Below are 19,563 nucleotides of genomic sequence, written 5' to 3'. Positions count from 1 at the left end.
CTTTTTTGGCATCTTACTTGGTGGGCATAGTATAGTTCTGTGTATTCCAAGCAATAAAGACATGAATCTATGTAGAGCGCGGTGGTATCGAACTCAATGTATGAACTATTTCTTGCTAATATGGCCATACAAAACAATTATTAGAGAGCTTTTCACGAGACACTGACAGGCTAACTTCGGTTCTGACTATTCCCTTTCCCAACTGAAATAAAGAGATCGAACTGCATGGCAGGTATAGCAATAAAGTACACAGTCCTGTCAGGCATGATCGAATTACTTGGTAGGTGCACTATCTTAAAAGAAAAGAATGAGGTGGAAAGATTCACGTCTTGTTTTTGAAGATAAAGATGTGTAGACATAACAAGTGCATGAGTGAATTGTGAGAGTACATATTTTACTAAAGCGTCTATAAAAACTGTTCATAATGCATCCAACCCCCTCAGTGGTTGCTAGGGTATGTGAATCCCTCCTGGGGGAAGAACTCCTCCTTGATCAAACGGGGGCTGACGAAACGGCGAAGAGGGTCAGCGCTGCCAGCCTTGTCGTTAGTTCCACTGGCACGAGCACCACCGAAGGACTGCTGGCCAATAAGGGCAGCAGTGGTCTTGCAGTCTGTAGGGATAAATGGTTAGCTCTGGTCACATCTGCTATTGGATCATGAGACTTACTGATATAGAAGTTACCAGCAGAGTAGCGAAGAGCATCCTCAGCCTGGCGAATCGCAACGCGGTCCTTGGCAAAGACAGCACCGGTCAGGGCGAGGCCACCTCCGTTGCGGTCAACATCCTTCAAAGTCTGGGCCCACTCGGCATCCTTGTAGACGTAGACAGTGAGGACAGGACCGAAGATCTCCTCGTTGAAAAGACGGTGGTCGGGGGAGTCCGCCTGGTAGACAGTGGGATGAATATAGTAGCCAACGGAACCATCATAGGTACCACCGGCAATCAGCTTGACCGAGGGATCCTTGTTGCTGGCATCAATGATACCCTTGATCTTCTCGAAAGAGGCACGGTGGATAACAGGGCCCATGAAGGCTGAAAGGTCCTTATCGGGGTTTCCAATGGTGATTTCCTTGACACCAGCCTTCAGGCCAGTGAGGAACTCTTCGGCCCGAGACTCTGGGATGTAGACACGGGATGTGGCAGAGCACTTCTGGCCCTGATACTCGAAAGAGCCACGGATGGTGTGGTTCACGGCGCTGGGGATATCGGCCGTGGGGTGAATAAGGTGGAAGTTCTTTCCGCTGGTCTCGGCAACCATGCGAGGGAACTCGCGGTAAGTCTTCTGGGCAACGCCCTGTCCGATCCGGCCGTACAGAGAGCGGAAGACATCCGAGGATCCAATGAAGTTCAGACCAGCAAAGTCACGGTGCTCAAGCACGGTGTCGGTGATGGCCTGTGGGTCTCCAGTCACGAACTGGATAACGTTGGGGGGAAGACCAGCTTCTAGGAGAATCTTGTAGACCAGGTAGCTGGCATAGACGTTGGATGGCGAGGGCTTCCACAGAACAACGTTACCCATCAGCGCGGGACCGCAAATCAGGTTTCCACCGATTGCTGTGAAGTTGAAGGGGGAGACAGCGTAGACGAAGCCCTCCAGGGGACGGTACTCAACACGACTGCCTCAAATTAGCCAGAAATTCCTTATAGTTTCAGGAATATTGTATAAACTCACCTCCACATGCCGTCACTGCCCCGAGTGGGCTGCTTCTCCAAAATCTCACCAGCCCAGTTGCAATTCAAGCGGAAAAAGTCCGCCAACTCAGCAGCAGCATCAATCTCTCCCTGCCAAATGTTCTTTCCCTGGCCCAGCATAGTCGCTGCGATAAGCTCATAGCGGTATTTGGTGCACACCAACTCAGCAGCCTTGAGGAAGATCGAGGCGCGGTCCACGAACGGGGTATCCTGCCAGCTCTGCTTGGCTTCCAGTGCCTTGTTGATAGCCTCGTTTGTTTGTTCTTTAGTAGCCAGCGGGTAGTTTGTGAAAGGAGTTCCGTGTTCGGCGGGCAATGGCTGATCCCAGGACTGCGAGCTGGCTTGGAACTTTCCGTCGTAGAAGAGCTCACTTCGCACGGGCATCTGAGCCCGAAGCTGCTTCAAAGCTTCCTCGACCTTGGCACGCTCGGGAGATCCTTTCCTGTATTCAGGCTAGACAATTATTAGCTTGGAGCGGCCTTCATAGTTGATGTTTGCTCACGTTGGGCTCGTTCCTGGCATCGGGCAGGCGGAAGGGCATAGTCGTCTTAGCACGAGTCTGCATAGAGAGGCCTGGAACAGAGCGCAGGCGAAGGCCCGACGGCCGGGTGGCGCGCAATCTCATGAGAGAAGCTGTAGACATGGTGGATATGTCAAGTCAACAGCGATGTGAACTGGAAGAATCATGAAGTCGAGACGAACACATGAATTTAAAGGTCAACCAACCCCTCATGAGAAGATCGGGGGCAGTCCCGTCACCCCACAGATGGTATCGCATTCCGACCGAGTGACGATGCCCCGATTCACGTCCAATGCGTGGTTGTTCCTCGAAGTATGCGACGTCGGAAGGGTAGCCGGTCATGTTGGGGTAGAGAGTCAGTGGTATTTTCCCCGGTAGATAAGCAAGAGAGTCAGAACGATGTGACTCCAACTCACGATGGAAATTCAATCTCATGTTGGTTGGAATAGCACACATCGGGGCCAACTGGTGGGCGATTTGGCTGCGGCGACCATCTCCGCGACCATCGTAACGCCCGCAGTCGCACTCATCGACCGGCAAGTCTCACCTCCAAGCGCGCTCACAATTACTAACACGCGCTTAGATCCATCGTGGAGCAATCTGCATTCAGACAGCCAATTCTCTACGGTCTCCGCCGACATGCGATCGCAGCCCTGAAGCAACCACACTTGTTTGTGTTCCAGCGTCCCTTCGGCTACGTTTGGGCTCTCTACGCGGCCACTTACTCGGTCGCCAATGTGACCGATACCGTCAGTCGCAAGCTGGGGATAAGTGCAGCGGGGACAATAACCTTTGCCACGACGATGCTGGCAAATGTGCCGTTAGCGCTGTGGAAAGACATCCGATTTGCACGTATCTATGGCTTCGGCAAGACTTCCGATGCGAAGACCGGCAATCCAACACCCCTCCGACAAAACAAATCGATCGCTCGAGCAGCCGCTGCTATCTTCCTGGTACGCGATGGTGTCACTATCTTTGGCTCCTTTACGCTGGCACCTTGGCTGTCCGCCGCCATCCCGGATAACCTCGCGGCGCATCCTCATGCCAAGCCGGTTATCACTCAATTGACAGTGCCTGTGTTGACACAATTAGTGGCGACTCCCTTGCATCTGCTTGCATTGGATATGTATACGAGGCAGTATCATGTGCCCTTTGTGGAAAGGGTCAAACAGTCGCAGCATTATCTTGCGTCCTCCACTTTCACGCGTTGTGTTCGTATTATTCCGGCATTTGGAATCGGATGCTTGACGAATATTGAATTACGAGCTGCTTTTCACGAGAAATTGACATGATCAAATGAAATCCCTTCTACCATTTCTATCTTCTATCTAACAAGCCCCGATGCTGACCAAGTACATCTATGATTCTGATAGCCCCCTGTTTTCCAACAATGTTCGTAATAGTCGTGTCATCTTCTATTCAAGCTCGCTCAATTTGAGCATCTCCAAGTCCGCCCTTCCCAGTATCATCGGGATAAGCCAGCAGCTCTGACTGGAAGGGCATCTCCCGTGCAATTCGGACAGTGTCGAAAATGGACTTGGATTGCACGAAGATATCGTCAATCTCTTCCAAAGTCCGTCCCTTGGTCTCAGGACAGAAAAAGTAGAAGCTGACACAAGCAAAGGCACTGATACATGCGTATACAATATAGTACCGCCAGTGAATGGTAGCAAATCCGACAGGGCTCACTTCCGCAAGGACGAAGTTGAAGAGCCAGTTTGCAGCCGCCGACATGGCCGTCACCTTGGCACGGGTGCGTAGGGGTGCAATCTCAGCAGCGTACATGAAGGGGACCAGGAACAGTCCAATAGGGAAGCAAAAGAGTGCGACAAAGTAGAATAGGAGGGACGCACTCGCAGCGGCGTGGTTACTCAGGTCGCTTGATAGCCCAGCCAGACAGGCCTGGGCAATGGTCATACCGGCGGCAGCGCCGATAAAGAGCGGACGACGTCCAACTCGGTCAATGAGCAGGACAGCTAGACCAGCTGCCACGAATTGCCAAATCTGAAGACATCCAGTGATGATTCGAGCGATGGTGCCCGAGTATCCCAGATCATTTTCGAAGATGGTATCGGAATAGAAAGTAATAATATTGACACCGGTCATTTGTGCCAGAATGTTCACACCCACAGCAATGATCGTCCGGTGTAGGTGGCCGTTCTCGGTCATCGCAAATGGCGAAGAAGAGCCGGTTGACTCGTTGTTCTCATCCAGCACAAGAGACTGTCGCATAATCTCCAGCTCCTGCAAGACATGTTCGGAATCAACCGATACATCTTCCAAGCGAGCTAGCACTTCAGCTGCTTCGTCCATTCTTCCAGCGCGTGCAAGCCAACGGGGGGACTCGGGCAGAAGCAAGATACAGGCGACGACAACAATAGCAAATAGACCTTGGAAGGCGATGGGGAAACGCCAGCTGACCGAGTTGTCGCTGACATAGTAGAGTCCGAATTCCAGCCACGTTGCGAGGACAATACCACCGATAGCGAACCATCCTTCGAGCAAAACCATCCGACCGCGAGCTTCTGCGCCGGATGACTCGGAGACGTACATTGGGATGGTAGCTGTGAAGCCACCTACGCCAAGACCTGTATGGTGCAGTGCGGTTAGGTCATGAGAATTCAGTAATGGGTGGTGGGATGGGGCTGACCAGTGATTACTCTGCCAGCAATAAGTTGACCGAGTGAGAACGGAGTCGACTGAATAATGATCCCCACTATCGCAATGCAACCTGCCAGAAAGATGGTCTTGCGACGACCAAGCCTGTCACCCAGAAAGGCACAGGAACCGGCGCCGAGTGCGCATCCAACTTCATAGATTGCGACCGTGGTCCCTGTGGCTGTCAGCAGAGACCTCCTCCACCATCAAGAGATTGCATACCTTGGATGGTAGAGTTGTGTGAGTTTTGGCTTCCCTTGGTATTGACCGTGTCGATCTGAGGAAATACCGCAATGAAAGAACCCAACGTTAACAACCCATTGCAAACTGCCTGGTCATAGCCCTGGAGCACGAAGCCCACAGCACCAATGAGACCGATGACAAGGTTCAACGACTTGCCCCTCAGCTTTCCTGCCATGACAATTCGATCGAGAAACTGCTACCAAGAAAAGATGTACAATGTCCGAGCGGAAGGGTTGAAAAGCTTGGATTTTCTCCCACGAGCACACGCAAGGGGCGGGGCCAGTCCTAAATAGCAAGCACACGGTAGCATTGGGATCCCCCACACCCAAAGCGAGGGGCCCCAAACTCGCAAGTGAATAGACTAAATGCACTAGACTAGGGTCGACTAGGGCTGGGGAAAGACAAGCTTACCAAGCCTCGGACAGCCGCCGACCAGCCAATCATCGTGCCGCATGAAGGGCTACAGTGGATCTTAGACCTCGGACTAACCGTGGCACAGGCCCGAGTGCCGGACTAACTCTCTCCGCATTCTCTCCACGATTACTTTCCGAGTCGGCAATTGGCTGTTCCATGCCCGAGGTCGGGATACTTGCCTGACCTCGCTGTCATCTTTCCCCTCTCGTCCACGGGGGTGTGCTCATACGGAGTTTTGTTTCCGAAGTTTAGCCTGAGCCTTGTTTTTCCATCCCGACTCCTTATCCGCAGGATTCGTTGCAAGCCATGGACGGTTGTCTCCGAGCCGTTATTGGCTGGGGCTTTGTACCTCCCCCATGTATTCGGCCCGACTTGATTAATGCACAATCCTGTGACCACGAGGCTCTCAATAATGGGGCCATTTCCATGTTTCCTCTCCCGTTATCCATAAGACCGTGGCTAAATATTCCCTCATTGATAACTTAACCGCTATACAATATGTTTCACACCGCAGTTGCACCCTTTGTTGATAAGCTGTACATTCCGGGCCTCCCTAGCATAACTACGTCATTGTGGCTGCGGGTTTCTCACGGGGGGCTGCGCTGTTATCAACATTGGACAAACGAATAAGTCACCATATTCGCGCCTCTGTTGATTATTTTCGTGGGAATTCTCAACTAATAGGTCTCCTCCAAACTTCCAACCGCGTATCATGCATAATCTTACGTGTACTGCTTACTGACTTGGGCGAATCATGGTGCAGGGTTGTTTCTGGGTTCCGACGGGATTCATATTGTTCGCATGTAACGCTTTCATATTTCCTCGCAGATTAATGCCAGGAGGTCCTGTGGTATCGAGATTATGATGTGAGATGCACTGATAAGTGAGGCTCCTTGTTCGGTCTCCGGGATTGCCGAGTTATCCCCATCCCTTGAGCGCTGGAGGTCGCTGTGTCTGTTTATTTTGTCTTATTGTTCTTCTCTGCGTACTTCAGGGAAGTTCAGGGAAGTACTGAGCATAGGAGTAGCCGAGACTCTTCACCGTTGCATATCTGCCGGACATATTCTGGCAACTGAAGCGCCATGTGTCAACGGAATATCTATCATCTGTCCAAGGGGTCCTTATTTGATTCCGTCTTGTTGTTTCGCCCATTTTGTTTCCAATTGGTCTATTCGCCTCAATCTTCAGGGCTATTGATGAACAAATAAATACAGTGTAGAAGCTTGTCTTGGGATGATCTCTTGCATCTTTATTTCGATGTATTCATAAGTAGGCAAGTGACCAAATTGCTACACTTTCAGTAAAAGGCCAATCGTGAGTCTCATGTCCAGCAATACTCAGTGGTGCCCGTTGATTCCATCGGCATCAGACTTTCCATATCGATGAACTCATGTCAACGTTCACTTGATATTGTTAATATACTGGTTTTCATTTTCCCTCGTCCGTCTTGAAGTTCTGGATAAGGGTAGTCTAAAATGGGGTTTCTCCTGGGTCATTTCGCCCTTTTCGCCTATTCTTCTCTCCTACAGTGGGGTGTATGTGTGGTACGATGAGAGCCAATTCGCACTCCTCTCAGCATTAAACTACCACCCTCTGGCATGTGATTGAGTCTCGTTCACTGCTGAACAGCTATTTGAATTACAAAAATTCCAAATACTTTTTTTCCAACTTACTCGGTCCACGTAATAGATCAGTGAAGCTATCATAAACAGGCCAAGGTGGCGTGAAAACCCATCCTCGAAACAGAGCACTCGCTTCGAGCTAGGTGGGTGTCATGCAAGAACTGACAAATACTTGAATGGCACTAATTTATCTACAGTAACTTAGTTTTACTCATACGAAGTGACGTTATTCCGTACGTGTACTCTATATACTCTGTACGGATACTGTACAGCAGCAATGCTTGACAAATCATCCGATCGCACCCAATGAGCCCAAGTCCGACTCTATGACAGGTCCACAGATCTCCACATGGATCCTGCAAGATCTAGCGCAAACCTCACCATGATTGAATTTGAAATAGAGCGAAATATTGTACGGTTTCCTCGACTGTTAAGGGATGCGTCATTCTATTCCGATACTAACAGGACTCAAACGGAACCAGGGAACCCTGGTTCGCGTGGTTGAAGAGCCGCAACGGTTAAACGTTGCAAAACTAGCATCATCTGCATCCTGCATTCTCGGCACTTTCGGCGTTCTAAATGAAAGTGGGGTACAGTGCGGAGTCTAGAGGAACTGATTTAGTTGAGATGATCAGTCGCGTTGGTGGCGGTATTTGAAATATGATCCCGCACATTTTTCTCGGCTTTCATGTAAAGGTATCGGTGAGTTATCAGCAATCTAGAAATCTGGGCTTTTTAGACGTTTGAATGCACTCCATTCCAATGCCTGAGTCTGTATGGGTGGGGGTTCTGAGTCAGGCGTACAGGACATCCTCCCGTGAAATATTCACGATTTGCATATCCCCGCTAGCCTGCCCTCGTCGCCCCCGGTATACAGTGCTCTTGCCAGGGGTAAGTTTCATATGAACACTTGGCCACACATCTAGATAAAAAAAGATGTTGGAAGTTTCATGTTCATGAATAATTATAGAACTGTTCGTAGCCCCCAATGTCGGGCCGCGACAGGTATGACCGCCCTAAATGACGCAGGGGCCAGGCTTGGTCCAACCTTGGCTGAAACAGACAAAATCGATTTCTACAGTATAGGAATAGAGGAATGGGTCAGAGTAATATAGATTGTATGTTAAAATGATATGCTATATAAAAAAGTGAATAATGGCATAGTGGAAAGGGCCATGCAGAAATACGCCAGTCAGATCCCGCGCTGATCGTGACATTCATGAGTGTAAAATCTTTCAGAGATGAAAAAGACGCTGGTCTTGTAGGGGAGGGAAAATAAGAAAAAGAAGAAATGTGAAGAAGGGATAGAAAAGAAGAAGATAAAGGTCCATAATCTAGAAATACTCGTCCTCATCCTCAGAATCCGGCTCAGACTGAGCTCGGCGTCTTTTTCGAGACATTTTAGGAGTGGTTGGAGTAGTGGGAACCGGATCGGACATTGCTGAAGGTGTAGCACTTGCGCGGTTTCGACGGTGTTGTTTTGTCTCAATTAGTCGCATTTGAGCTTTGCATGCATTTGGAGAGTAAAATCTCGTGGCGCCCATTTCTTTGATCTAGGAAAGCCATATGAGCATGTTTCCAACATATTATTGGAGACTTGCTATATCTTACCATATCAGAAAGGGCACGGTACTTGTCCTTTTCCCAAAGCTCATGTGCTTGGATAAGGAGCTGGACCTAAATTGACAAACTCATTAGACAAATGATCCAAAGCATAATTGGAAATGCCCAAGCACGTAGCTTTCAAGGTCATATTTTGTGGAACACATACTCACATCTGACTCGTCCCACCGCGCAACCCGCTCTCGCTTCCGGCGGAGATGACGCATCTGCAATCGCGCCTCGGTGGCATCCTTATTAAAATGCTGCATGAACATCTCACGGATCACCTTCCAAGCAATGCCCTGGTCTCGCAGCGTCTCCACAAACGAATCTTCATCTTCGGCTTGAGGGTCACGACGTCCACGGCCAGGCGCGCGAGGCCGAGGCGGGAGCTGCGGAGAGGGCTGGCCATACATGCGCTCAAGCTCGATTTGCCGCATGCCCTCTGGGTTTGGGGCGATGTTGATTGGTTGATCACGGGATGGTTGCTGCGAAGAGTTGCTTTTCGCGCGCTTCGGCGGTGGCGCCTGTGGTGACATGTTCGGGGTCTGGCCCATGCCCATCATCGTGTTGTCTGGGGCGTACATGTAGCTGGCATTTGGTGCTGAGGTCCGAGGGAATTCACTTGGGAATGGGGCGCTGATCCCCAGACCTTGGGGTGCTGGGATGGATTCATTGATGCTGTATTGGTATTCTTGTCCGTGGTAGTCTTGTGAGTGGTGACTGAGTGCTGGGCTTGGTCGGAATGAGCTATCCGGGAGACTGATTGGCGTCAGGATGCTTGGTGGCACTAGGGGCTCTGTGCAATATTGAGGATTTACTCCCATAAACGGAGACTGTAGTATTGCATGGTCAGTTTTGATTCAGATCTATACAATCTTGACAGGCTGCATACCGCGTCTATGGACCAATTAGCCGGTAGATTCTCATAGTATTCTCGCATCTCTTCCGAGGTCGGGATCTCATGACGACGAGACATGATGCTGACTGGCTACCCTTCCAAGGTGAAACACGCCTAGTATGTCACCGTTGACTGTGTTTGTGTTGAAGTGGAAGATAGACGCCGAGGCCACAGATTGTGAAACAGGAGACGAAACTCAACGCAGGGGGAAATGTGGCACTGCGGCGGCTGGAAGATTTAGATGGTTGGGTAGAACCTTAGTTGCAAGTGTATATCAAGAGACCTGATTCCGGAAATGTTTCTCGAGTTGAGAAGATTCACATTTCCAACAGTCGACAGCCGCAGATTTTATAAGATTCATCCACACGAGGAAAAGAGGGGTGCTTAAAGCGAGTTGGATGCACCGGTCTGCCTGGTATATTCCCCTTTGAGAGATATCACAGCCGGTACCCGAATGCCTTGTGAGGCAGGATGTGAACTGTAGTTTGGAGGTGTTAACTATAGGCTCAGAGAGCACCAAAATCAATCTCAGTACCGCCGAGGAGCACTGTACCGCATTGGAACATGAGAAACTCCATCAGAGACTCGACGAGGGCCTATATTTAAGCGCTGCGGATCCGATAGTCTAAGTGTTGATATCCAGCACGGTGCCGCCCCCATTTCTACACCCCAGAAGGGGCTCAGACTCTGCATGATGAAAAAGAAATTGGCAGTCATTCTATGACTTCAGACCCACTGCCACGGGTCCAAACAAAAGAATTCAAATTGGGGTGTTTTTGGGGGGTTTTTCATTCCCACCCAGTTCGACCTCCAATCGAACAAAAAATAAAAAACCGGGGCGGGTCGTAGGGGGTCCATGTGGGCGATCCCGCTCTGGGCACAAAACAGACAAAGCGTAGCGCTTAACGTAGTTCGATGCCGTAGTGATTTGAGATTGCATTTGGCCCCCAAACCTGATGGCCCCAAATGCCACAATTTTGCTCTGTCTTTGTCTCTGATCTGGTTCTGGTTTGGGTGTTTGGCATGGCTGTCAGCCTTGTCTATCTCGCCGTAATTGGCATTTCGGCAGCCCGCAATAGCCCCCCAGTAGACCCCAGTAGGAGCCCCAGTAGCAGCCCCCAGAAACGATGCTAATCGGTCACCTTCTTCATCAGATGAAGACCATGGGGAGGGATCATAATCCTTGGAGGGCCAGCGGGCGTTGTTCGCCGGCGGCTCTGGACTGGTCCAAGATCAATCCGGTGTTCGAGGCTGAAAGCTCCGCGAGCCGCTTGGTGGCTTGTGTCCACGGAGAATTCATGACCGCTGGTTAAGCGCTCATGCAGACACCCGACGTAACCCCATTATTCCCGAAGGTGCAGAAGAACTTTCTTTGCGCGTGGTCCCAATGATGAAAACATTGGCAGATCATCGGATCTGGGTGGGCGCCGGGCAAATCAGAGGGCAGGGTTTGGTCTCCATCGCATCTCCCCACAGAGAGAGGTGTTCGGTGCATTCTACTGTAAGCGCCAGGCGTGTCTGGACCTTGGACTTATCATCACAAATGTCAGCAATTGGCAATGGAAAGTGTGGCATACATGATAGCTCTGGGTGAGATCATGCATAGCTGTCAGACGCCAAGCGATGAACATGCCAAAAGGTGGAAATGGTGCAGGTCGGAATCGCCCCCAAACTTGTCAAGTATTGCAACTCTACGTTCCGGTCAGGTCATCGATATTGAGAGTCCTTCCCACCTGGGAAAAGAGGGCTGGAAGCGGGCTTGGGGGCTTGGGGACAGGAAATCATTCTGGGGTCACATCGTGCAACAGTGTGGCACAAGTAGCCCCAAATATGGGGGCCGCTGGCATTCGGTTTCTAGGGCTATCTACTGTAGATAATTCCCCAAAATATCAAATGAAAAATCTTTGGAAAATAAATAAATCAATGTGGATATCGAACCCCTAGCCAGTAAGGCTCGAAAGACGGGTATTCCCGTGCAGTCCATCCATTTACAAACCAGTCGGGGCTATGCTATGCTTCAAAACAACGGCTTTGCTGGGGGTTTTGTCTCATGGGGCGGGAATAAGTGTGGCAAATCATCGTTCATGGGAGATGTTAGCGCGGTGCTCATCAGTTTCCTCATCCTCATCTCCGGAGAATCCGTCTAAGCTGTCCTGATGGCGATGGCCCTTACCGTGACCATTCTGGTCCAGGGTATCGTCCGCCGCAATAGATATGCCACGCGCACCCCATCGATTGTGATTCAAGTGGCCGTCCACTCCCTCCTCCTCGTCCCGGAGATGTTGGTCTTCGTCTGCAGATTGTCGTGATGCCCGGAAGTTCACCACTCGGTTCACCAGCCAGCTGTTTCCGTAATCCTCGGAGTCCACAACTCCGCCATTGCGAAGCTTGACGCGCTGGCGTGAGTAGTACACCCAGGCAAAGTCCACGTAAAAGGCGGTCTGTACAATGCCAAACACGACTGCAATCCAATCGTCGAATTTGTGTTCCGTCGACACACGCACAATCCAGTTGAGAATGTAGAAGGCTCTGTATGAGCCCAAAGTGACAAGATAATATGAGTCGATCACAGTTGGGACCGTAGTCTGGCGCAGTAGAAGGAGCTGCGGTAATACACACACGGATTCGAGGATGATAGAGAAAGCCCAGCAAGTCTATCGATTTGGTTCAGTCAAATTCCTTACTCTTGATTAGTAGCTTTCTTCCAGCTTACCTCCATAAACCAGTTTCTAGGGTATCCTTCCCTTTCCAGAACCATGATCGCAATGGGTGCGAGTACAAGGGACCCAATCGTGGACCACATGCCAAGCTTCCAGGCACGCTCCCTCTCTCTTGTTCGCGGATAGACTTTGAAAATCAAGAACACCAGATAGAATGACGAACTCAGATAGAAGAGCTTAAACGAAACATTGTAAGCGGTGTGCCATGTTGACAGTCCTGTCCATGTATAGGATGAGAACAGGTCGAGGTAACGGGAAACAAAAACCATCGCATAGAGGAGCTGCGTGAGGAGTGAGACGCCTAGAAGAAGAACTTGTGTCAGTGGCCAGCGGGTATCATCTCAAATCGGATTCAATCAAGGTACACGAACCTTCGGCGCTCTTATTTTTGTGAATTGCCCATATCAGAACGCATATAGAGCTCAGATGAAACAGGTCACCAATAACGCGAAATGCATTCCAAGAACCCATGATTTCAAGGTCGTAGATGAAAGATCAGGGCGGGGACGAGACGTGCGGTGTGAACACTTGTCAGGCTACCACCATTGAGGTCTATGCCAAGTATCTGAGTGAGAATGTTGGAACGTGCTCAATAAATGAGGTATAAAACACCTCTTCTCCGTGAGAATCCGATTCAAAGAGCTTCACGAAGATGTTCCGAAGGTGAAGGTACTCGGGCTGAGGCCTGGGGAGTTCGTTATCGGCGCTCCACATGAGCTTGGGCCGCGCGTGCTCTCACGTGACGCTTGACGTCAGGGCGTAGATCAACCGTCGCACCAGCTGTCCAGGCATCAACATGCATGTCTATGGAAGCTTGGTGAAGGAGGCTACATTGCTGCCTGTTTAAATTCTCGATATGTGCTGCTCGCTGCAACTCTGGATTATATAGTCTCCGAAAAATTCCCGGCCTTAACCGAGATATATAAATGCTGGCATTTTTATGTCGTGATCTAGTTCCGGGTTAGTATTTGAATGATTTATGACACAGCTCTTGAGCATCCACACAGAGCAAGTGCAGGCACTAAGCCAAGCCACCGAAAAAAAGTACAGCTGGATAAAACTGGCAGAGATGCGGGGACGGTGAGAAACAAGTACTAACTTAGGGCACACGACTGTAGACCTCGAGACATCTGAATTGTTTAAAACTAAATCGAGGTTCTTCTTAAGCTTTGAGAGTGATACCAACCAGACAATCTGCCGGTTTGAATTGATATATGGGTTATTTCTTCTGACGCGGTTCGAGGCCTAGATGCTCCAGGTGATGCAGGTGACGCGGTAAGATTCCCAATCAGGATGATCTTGCTGTAGGATTAACAATCTTGCGTCAGTGGTCTGTTTGGCTCATGCTTTCACATATGAAGAAGATAATCTTTCCCCCGGAACTAGCATGAGATAGTCTTATCATTCAACAGCGGATCATTGTACATGGTTCGGCATTCAGGGAGACGGGCGCAATATAAGCGATGAGTGATTGCACCTGTTCATTGAGATCGATATCGCTGTAGCCATTTGTATAGATTTGTCAAATCTGTTGGGGGTTGCCTCGAGCTGGTCATAGTGTTTGATAGCGTTTACTTCCAAACGGCTCAAACCTTCTCTATTTGTGCAAATAGGCGATGCAAGTCATAGTTGACCCCAGGTATGCTTGGCGCTGTCAGTCTGCATTGGGACAATGCCGCATCAAGCGCAGTCTAGCACACCTGATCTTTTGCATGCATGAAACCTAGACAAATGGAGAGTTTCAATGATGGCAACTCGAGATTCTGTCTTCCTCGCTCTCAATTGGCGATCACAAGGAGATCAGCCAGTCCTTATCAGCCTTGAAACCAGTAATGCCAATTGCGACGGATTGGCCATTGACCAGGGTAGTAACGTGTGTGACAGAAACTTTGCCGGCAAGAAGTTGAGAGGCTGGATCTTTGGGCTATATACATGTCTTCAGTTGACCCCGCGGTCGTACCCCGACAGGGAAACTGCTGACAGGGACCTCCTCCACCACAGAGCATGCATCTCCTAGACAAAGACCTTGCATGGGGGTCAAGAGAGGGGAATGGGACTTGGTGGCTTCAGGCGAAACCGTGTGGCTGATCTAGCCCGCCAAGTCTCGGGTTGGACGGACACTTCTACAGAATATTGGCATTGCGGGATGAGCTCCCGGACCATTGGATGACTTTACAATAATCAGGCCCTCGGGCGTGTCGTTGACTCGCATTGGGCGTGTCCTGTCATCCTCGCACGGTGTTGTGAGATCTCGCCGGGTCACCGGATTCTGGAACAGGCCACTCGCGGGTCTCTTCGGCCCAAATGTCTCATGGAAGCTGCCGGACGTGCCCATCTTTGCGTCTGCATCTTGTCGCCGGCCGAATTGAAGCACAGAACAAGCCATGATTTGTGACAGGGGGGCCTGTCCGGGCATCGGTTCCTAGGCCAGGGAAGAACCAGTGGACGGCACCGGAGGGGTGGAAGGTGCATTTGCATCGACACGAACAAAGAATAGGATGCAGAAGCTATATAATTGAACCTGAAGAAGTCCAATGTCAGATGTAGGTCAGAGAGTAAGTAAGAAGCATAGCGGGGAGTAGAGGGCATGAGAGGAGAACCTCACCACTAAAGAGAAATGAATTTGAATTTGAGATTGGAAATGAAGAAATTGTCAAATTGAAAACCAAATAAACCATTCAACGATCAACATAATTCCCAGAATCCCAGATTCAACTCCTCAATATGGTGAGTGTTGTGATATGAGGTGACTCCATCCCCGCTCTCTACTGTCTGCCATTTCTCTCCTCCTCTTCTCTCTGTAACCTTGTCTCTCTCTCTCTTTCTCTCGCTCTTGTCCTTTCTCCCTCTCTCTTCTTTTCTTCGGACTTGTGCCTCTCTTTCCCTCTTAAGTCAACGCTCTCTTTTCTTCCAGCCTCATGTTCTCCCCGTATTCGGCGGAAGAATTCGAGGTCCCCGAATCGACGCTTCGACCATGCGATTTTGACCTGTGAGCCCAACCTCCTCTGACTTTCTGCTCTCTCTCCCCCACACCTTCCCCCTCTATACACTCTGATCGGGGTCTGGAACTTGCCTATGTCGCGAGAAAATACTTTCCTCTGTCGCTGTCACCCTTGATCAATCTGGTTCTACCTGGGATGCGCCTGTGTCATCGTCTTTAGTGTAACGCTTTCCGACCAAGGCGCGCCAAGTACCAGATCCTGCTAACCCCCCTACGCGGCCTTTTTGTATGTACAGATGATTCGACACAGTGTGATTGCAAACCGCGTGTGTCTTTCACCATGTCGTAAGTCCCTTCGTCTATGATCTCCGTCCGGCCTCCAGCTGTGGGAGGGAGACTGGGCTGGATTTGGCACTGGGTCGCGTTTCGTCACATTTCTGTCTCACTACTCCATGTATGGTCGCTTCACTTGACTAATATAGCGCTTTCTCCCCAGTTCTCCCCCGACCTCAAAGCGAATCAAGACGTCGGCCACCACCAGCGCTCCGCCTCACATGCTCGCTCAACAACAAATCCATCCTTTTCATCGCGTGCCGACATTTGAAGGCATTCCTATTCCTACTGCGCCGATACCTACTCAACAACAGCACGGGACTTCGCGCAAGCGCCCACCTTCCCCCGCGACAGGATCGTCTATGATAGCTGGCTCCGTGAATCAGGTGGGCGGCGCAATCGAGGGCGACCCGAACGCCTTTGCCCAAGTTGAGTCTACACCCAAGAAGAAGGGACGGACGAATACGCCATGGACCGCCGAGGAGGAGCAACGGCTGAAGACCATGCGCGATGCAGGCCGAAGCTGGTCCGAGATCGCAAAGGTGCGCGCGCGCGTCTTTTTGCATTGGAACTTCAAATTACTGACCTCTGTTTTTTGCCTATTGTAGACTTTCCCAACCCGTACCGAGGGTAGTGTCAAGAAGCACTGGTACAAGGTATGCGATAAAAGATATCCTCGACATATGGCGTGTCTTACTAACACCTGCTGCAGGACATGCACTACGCCGAATTTGCCGAAGACGAGGTATGATATCGAGTTCGTTGATGTTCGCCGCATCGCCCGCTGACATCGCACAGTCTATGAAACTTCGTGAGGCAATCAAAGAGTACGAGGCAAACAAGTGGAAAGTAATCGGTCAGAAAGTCGGCAAGCCTGCCAAAGTAAGTCTAGAAGGGAATCTGATATTGCGCATTCACACTGACCATTTTGCAGGCCTGCGAACAATATGCCAAAGAGCATTTCAAGAACGTCTGACCCTTATGACGCCTCTGATGAAGTGATGATCTCGTTTTCTTAGCATCTTTTTACGAAGTTGGCATTCTCTTCCGGATTCCCGTTCCAGAGCGACGCAAGTTTTATCTATGGCCGGAGGCCACTGATTTTACAAGGCAGATGGAGTTGGTGATCTGGATTTCTCTATTTCTCTTTCGATTTCGTTTTCAATCTGCGCGGTGACCTATGAACATGCGCCATGCGTCTCTTTTTCTTTGCGTCCAGGCGTTGCCCTTTCCTTTTTTTTTTTTTTTCTCCCCCCAAGCGCTTCGGATCTTTTGCGCTGTGATCCTCAATACCATATGATTCCCCAGTAACTAGGAAATTGCAAGGCAAAATATGGCCTAGACCTGTGCACGTACACTGTAGATCTATGGAGGCGGAAAAGTAAATGCGGGCCTTAATTTTTTTCTTTCCCCGCGGCCTTCGGCATGCGACCCCGTCTTTCCCCAACTCTGCGTGAGTCACCAACTTTTTCAATTCGATTTGGGAGACAAGTCTTGCTTTACAGGTGAACTACATTCTCAATTCCACTCAGACTGAATCTGCTAACGCCACCAGGATTCACAGTGACCTGAAGGTGACACAATCTCTCCCCTCCCCCGCCACGATTATCATGAAGACGAGTAGCCTGGTATTGTCCAAAGATCAAGGTATATAGATGCGCCATCTGCATTGAGACCGGTGTTCGACATATCGTCGTTCTGAGAATATACGGTAGCACTTGATCTGGATAATTCCAGCGAAAGGACTCATGCGCGCTTTTGCCCATTCTTCAGCAATCCACCCAATACTAACCTGTATCGCAGTATGGCCTCCGAAATCCCCACCCTAGCGGTGCATTCCAAAACGGAAGACCCTCCATACGATGCGAACAAGTCCGGCGTCGTGAGCAAGGGTGCAGAGACACATGACGAGCCTACTACCAGTCGCCACAACCCCGTCGGATCACGATTGGGCTCGCTGATCCGATCATTCGAGCACCATCTTGTCGAGTACAACCTGGAAGCACGAGGCATCGAGCGTGTTCCAGCACATGAGCGCATGAAGCGAAACTCGTGGATCTCATATCTGCAGGCCTTCCTGCTCTGGGTGTCGATTAACCTTGCGCCCAATAACATTACACTCGGGATGTTGGGGCCTGCAGTGTATGGCCTCAATTTCCGAGACTCGGCGCTCTGTGCTGTGTTTGGTGCTCTTATCGGTTCCCTGGCCTCCTCTTGGATGGCGACCTGGGGGCCTGTGTCAGGCATTCGAACTATGGTGCGTGCCCTTTATTGGACTGTCAAATCATCAATTCGGAGAATACTAATTGTTTCATAGGCTTTTGGACGGTACTCAATGGGCTGGTGGCCCAGTAAGATCATTGTCTTGCTCAATCTCGTTCAGATGATTGGGTACTGTTTGATTGATTGCGTTGTTGGTGGTCAGATCTTATCTGCTGTCTCTCCAGGAGGCATGTCGGTAGCCGTCGGTATGTATGCTGAGAGGGCGTGATGAAGTCGGCTGTACTGACTGTGATAATACAGGCATTGTTATCATTGCTGTCATCAGTTGGGCGGTGGCAACGTTTGGAATCCAAGTCTTCCATTTCTATGAAAGGTTCGTTTGGAAAATGATATTGACATTCCAAATGCAGTCACTCAAAGGTTTTCCTACAGATTTGCATTTGTGCCTCAAGTCATCGTGGTTTGCATCCTGTTTGGTGTCGCATCTACCAAGTTCGACTTGTCGACTCCCCCTACAGATGAAGATACTCGGACCATGATTGGCAACAGGTAAGTTCAAAAGCCCCAGTACCTCATACCTCATATTCAACTCTAACGTTTGTCAAACCACAGACTATCATTCTTCTCCATCTGTCTAAGTGCTGCAATCACCTACAGCCCTCTAGCAGCCGACTTCTTCGTCTACTACCCCGAAAACACCTCACGCCTGAAAATCTTCAGCCTTACCCTAGCAGGTCTCATGTTCTCCTTTACAATGGCCCTAATCTGCGGCATTGGCCTTGCAACCGGCATCAACAACCACCCAGAATACGCAACCGCCTACAACAAAGGCCAAGGCGCCCTCATCGTAGAAGGATTCGGGCCGCTCCACGGCTTCGGCAAGTTCTGCTCCGTAATCTGCGCTCTAGGCCTGATTGCCAACACCGTCGCACCCACCTACTCCGCCGGCATTGATTTCCAGATCCTCGGCCGCTACGCCGAGATGGTTCCGCGCGTGATCTGGAACACCATCGCTGTCATCATCTATGTTGTTTGCGCCCTTGTTGGCCGCAGCCATCTCTCCGAGATCTTCACCAATTTCTTGGCTTTGATGGGATACTGGGTTGCCATTTGGATTGCTATCATCCTCGAAGAGCGCTTCATCTTCCGTCTTCGGACGGGCTATAACTGGGCGGTTTGGCGCGATCCGTCCAAGCTCCCAATTGGTGTGGCTGCTTTGATTGCCTTTATTGTTGGCTGGGTTGGAGCCGTCTTGTGTATGGCTCAAGTCTGGTATATCGGACCTCTTGCTAAGTTGGTCGGCCAGTATGGTGCTGATGTGAGTGTTTTCCCTTGGCCTGTTGGTCTTTTTGTCTGGGTTTGATGCTAACCTTCTTCCTTTGTCAGATGGGAACCTATGTCGGCTTCTCTTGGGCTGCCCTTGTCTACCCGCCTCTGCGCTACATCGAACTCCATTTCATGGGTCGTTGATATTGCCATAGAGACACGGTAAAAAGTCTAATCTCTTTTCTGTTATATACGGGAGGCCTTCTTTGGTATTCTGCGGTATCTCTCCATGGAAATATTAGAATATCGAAAGCTTTACAAAGGTGTGTTGAATATGCGTTGATAGAAATATACGTGCTACAATAATAAGAATGACCATAGAAAAATTAGAATGCTTTCTCTGACCTATTATCTTGAGACAGAAAA

The 19,563-nt window shown here is 50.0% G+C and overlaps 7 protein-coding genes across 7 annotated transcripts; 3 read left to right on the top strand and 4 right to left on the bottom strand.

Moving 5' to 3' along the window:
* Nucleotides 1-439: 439 nt before the first annotated feature.
* On the bottom strand, nucleotides 440-2,337 carry N7511_010262 (uncharacterized protein; the record flags this gene model as incomplete). Its single annotated transcript, XM_057132639.1, has 4 exons — nucleotides 440-612; nucleotides 669-1,618; nucleotides 1,675-2,147; nucleotides 2,197-2,337. 4 exons carry the CDS (start codon nucleotides 2,335-2,337, stop codon nucleotides 440-442), a joined length of 1,737 nt encoding a protein of 578 aa, XP_056980627.1.
* Nucleotides 2,338-2,631: 294 nt separating this feature from the next.
* N7511_010261 (uncharacterized protein) lies at nucleotides 2,632-3,506 on the top strand (the record flags this gene model as incomplete). Its single annotated transcript, XM_057132638.1, has 2 exons — nucleotides 2,632-2,750; nucleotides 2,798-3,506. 2 exons carry the CDS (start codon nucleotides 2,632-2,634, stop codon nucleotides 3,504-3,506), a joined length of 828 nt encoding a protein of 275 aa, XP_056980626.1.
* A 127-nt stretch (nucleotides 3,507-3,633) lies between these two features.
* Nucleotides 3,634-5,290, bottom strand: N7511_010260 (sugar porter family MFS transporter; the record flags this gene model as incomplete). The annotated part of the gene is made up of 3 exons (XM_057132637.1): nucleotides 3,634-4,802; nucleotides 4,865-5,047; nucleotides 5,095-5,290. The coding sequence occupies 3 exons, from the start codon at nucleotides 5,288-5,290 to the stop codon at nucleotides 3,634-3,636; spliced, it is 1,548 nt and encodes a 515-aa protein (XP_056980625.1).
* Nucleotides 5,291-8,485: 3,195 nt separating this feature from the next.
* Nucleotides 8,486-9,732, bottom strand: N7511_010259 (uncharacterized protein; the record flags this gene model as incomplete). The annotated part of the gene is made up of 4 exons (XM_057132636.1): nucleotides 8,486-8,704; nucleotides 8,763-8,828; nucleotides 8,927-9,589; nucleotides 9,649-9,732. 4 exons carry the CDS (start codon nucleotides 9,730-9,732, stop codon nucleotides 8,486-8,488), a joined length of 1,032 nt encoding a protein of 343 aa, XP_056980624.1.
* A 1,997-nt stretch (nucleotides 9,733-11,729) lies between these two features.
* On the bottom strand, nucleotides 11,730-12,845 carry N7511_010258 (ER lumen protein-retaining receptor; the record flags this gene model as incomplete). The annotated part of the gene is made up of 3 exons (XM_057132635.1): nucleotides 11,730-12,308; nucleotides 12,368-12,675; nucleotides 12,746-12,845. 3 exons carry the CDS (start codon nucleotides 12,843-12,845, stop codon nucleotides 11,730-11,732), a joined length of 987 nt encoding a protein of 328 aa, XP_056980623.1.
* A 2,434-nt stretch (nucleotides 12,846-15,279) lies between these two features.
* On the top strand, nucleotides 15,280-16,748 carry N7511_010257 (SANT/Myb-like DNA-binding domain-containing protein). The gene is made up of 7 exons (XM_057132634.1): nucleotides 15,280-15,363; nucleotides 15,612-15,660; nucleotides 15,812-16,190; nucleotides 16,257-16,304; nucleotides 16,361-16,393; nucleotides 16,447-16,530; nucleotides 16,583-16,748. The coding sequence occupies exons 2-7, from the start codon at nucleotides 15,656-15,658 to the stop codon at nucleotides 16,622-16,624; spliced, it is 591 nt and encodes a 196-aa protein (XP_056980622.1). The 5' UTR covers nucleotides 15,280-15,363; nucleotides 15,612-15,655; the 3' UTR covers nucleotides 16,625-16,748.
* Nucleotides 16,749-17,452: 704 nt separating this feature from the next.
* On the top strand, nucleotides 17,453-19,341 carry N7511_010256 (purine-cytosine permease family protein; the record flags this gene model as incomplete). Its single annotated transcript, XM_057132633.1, has 6 exons — nucleotides 17,453-17,905; nucleotides 17,966-18,116; nucleotides 18,172-18,244; nucleotides 18,304-18,420; nucleotides 18,484-19,189; nucleotides 19,258-19,341. 6 exons carry the CDS (start codon nucleotides 17,453-17,455, stop codon nucleotides 19,339-19,341), a joined length of 1,584 nt encoding a protein of 527 aa, XP_056980621.1.
* Between the last annotated feature and the right edge of the window lie 222 nt (nucleotides 19,342-19,563).

Source organism: Penicillium nucicola (assembly GCF_028828085.1).
Source record: "Penicillium nucicola strain IBT 29836 chromosome Unknown utg000010l, whole genome shotgun sequence".
In the NCBI taxonomy this organism is placed as follows: domain Eukaryota; kingdom Fungi; phylum Ascomycota; class Eurotiomycetes; order Eurotiales; family Aspergillaceae; genus Penicillium; species Penicillium nucicola.
Note: the sequence above shows the minus strand (reverse complement) of the source record. Positions and strands in the feature narration are given on the sequence as shown.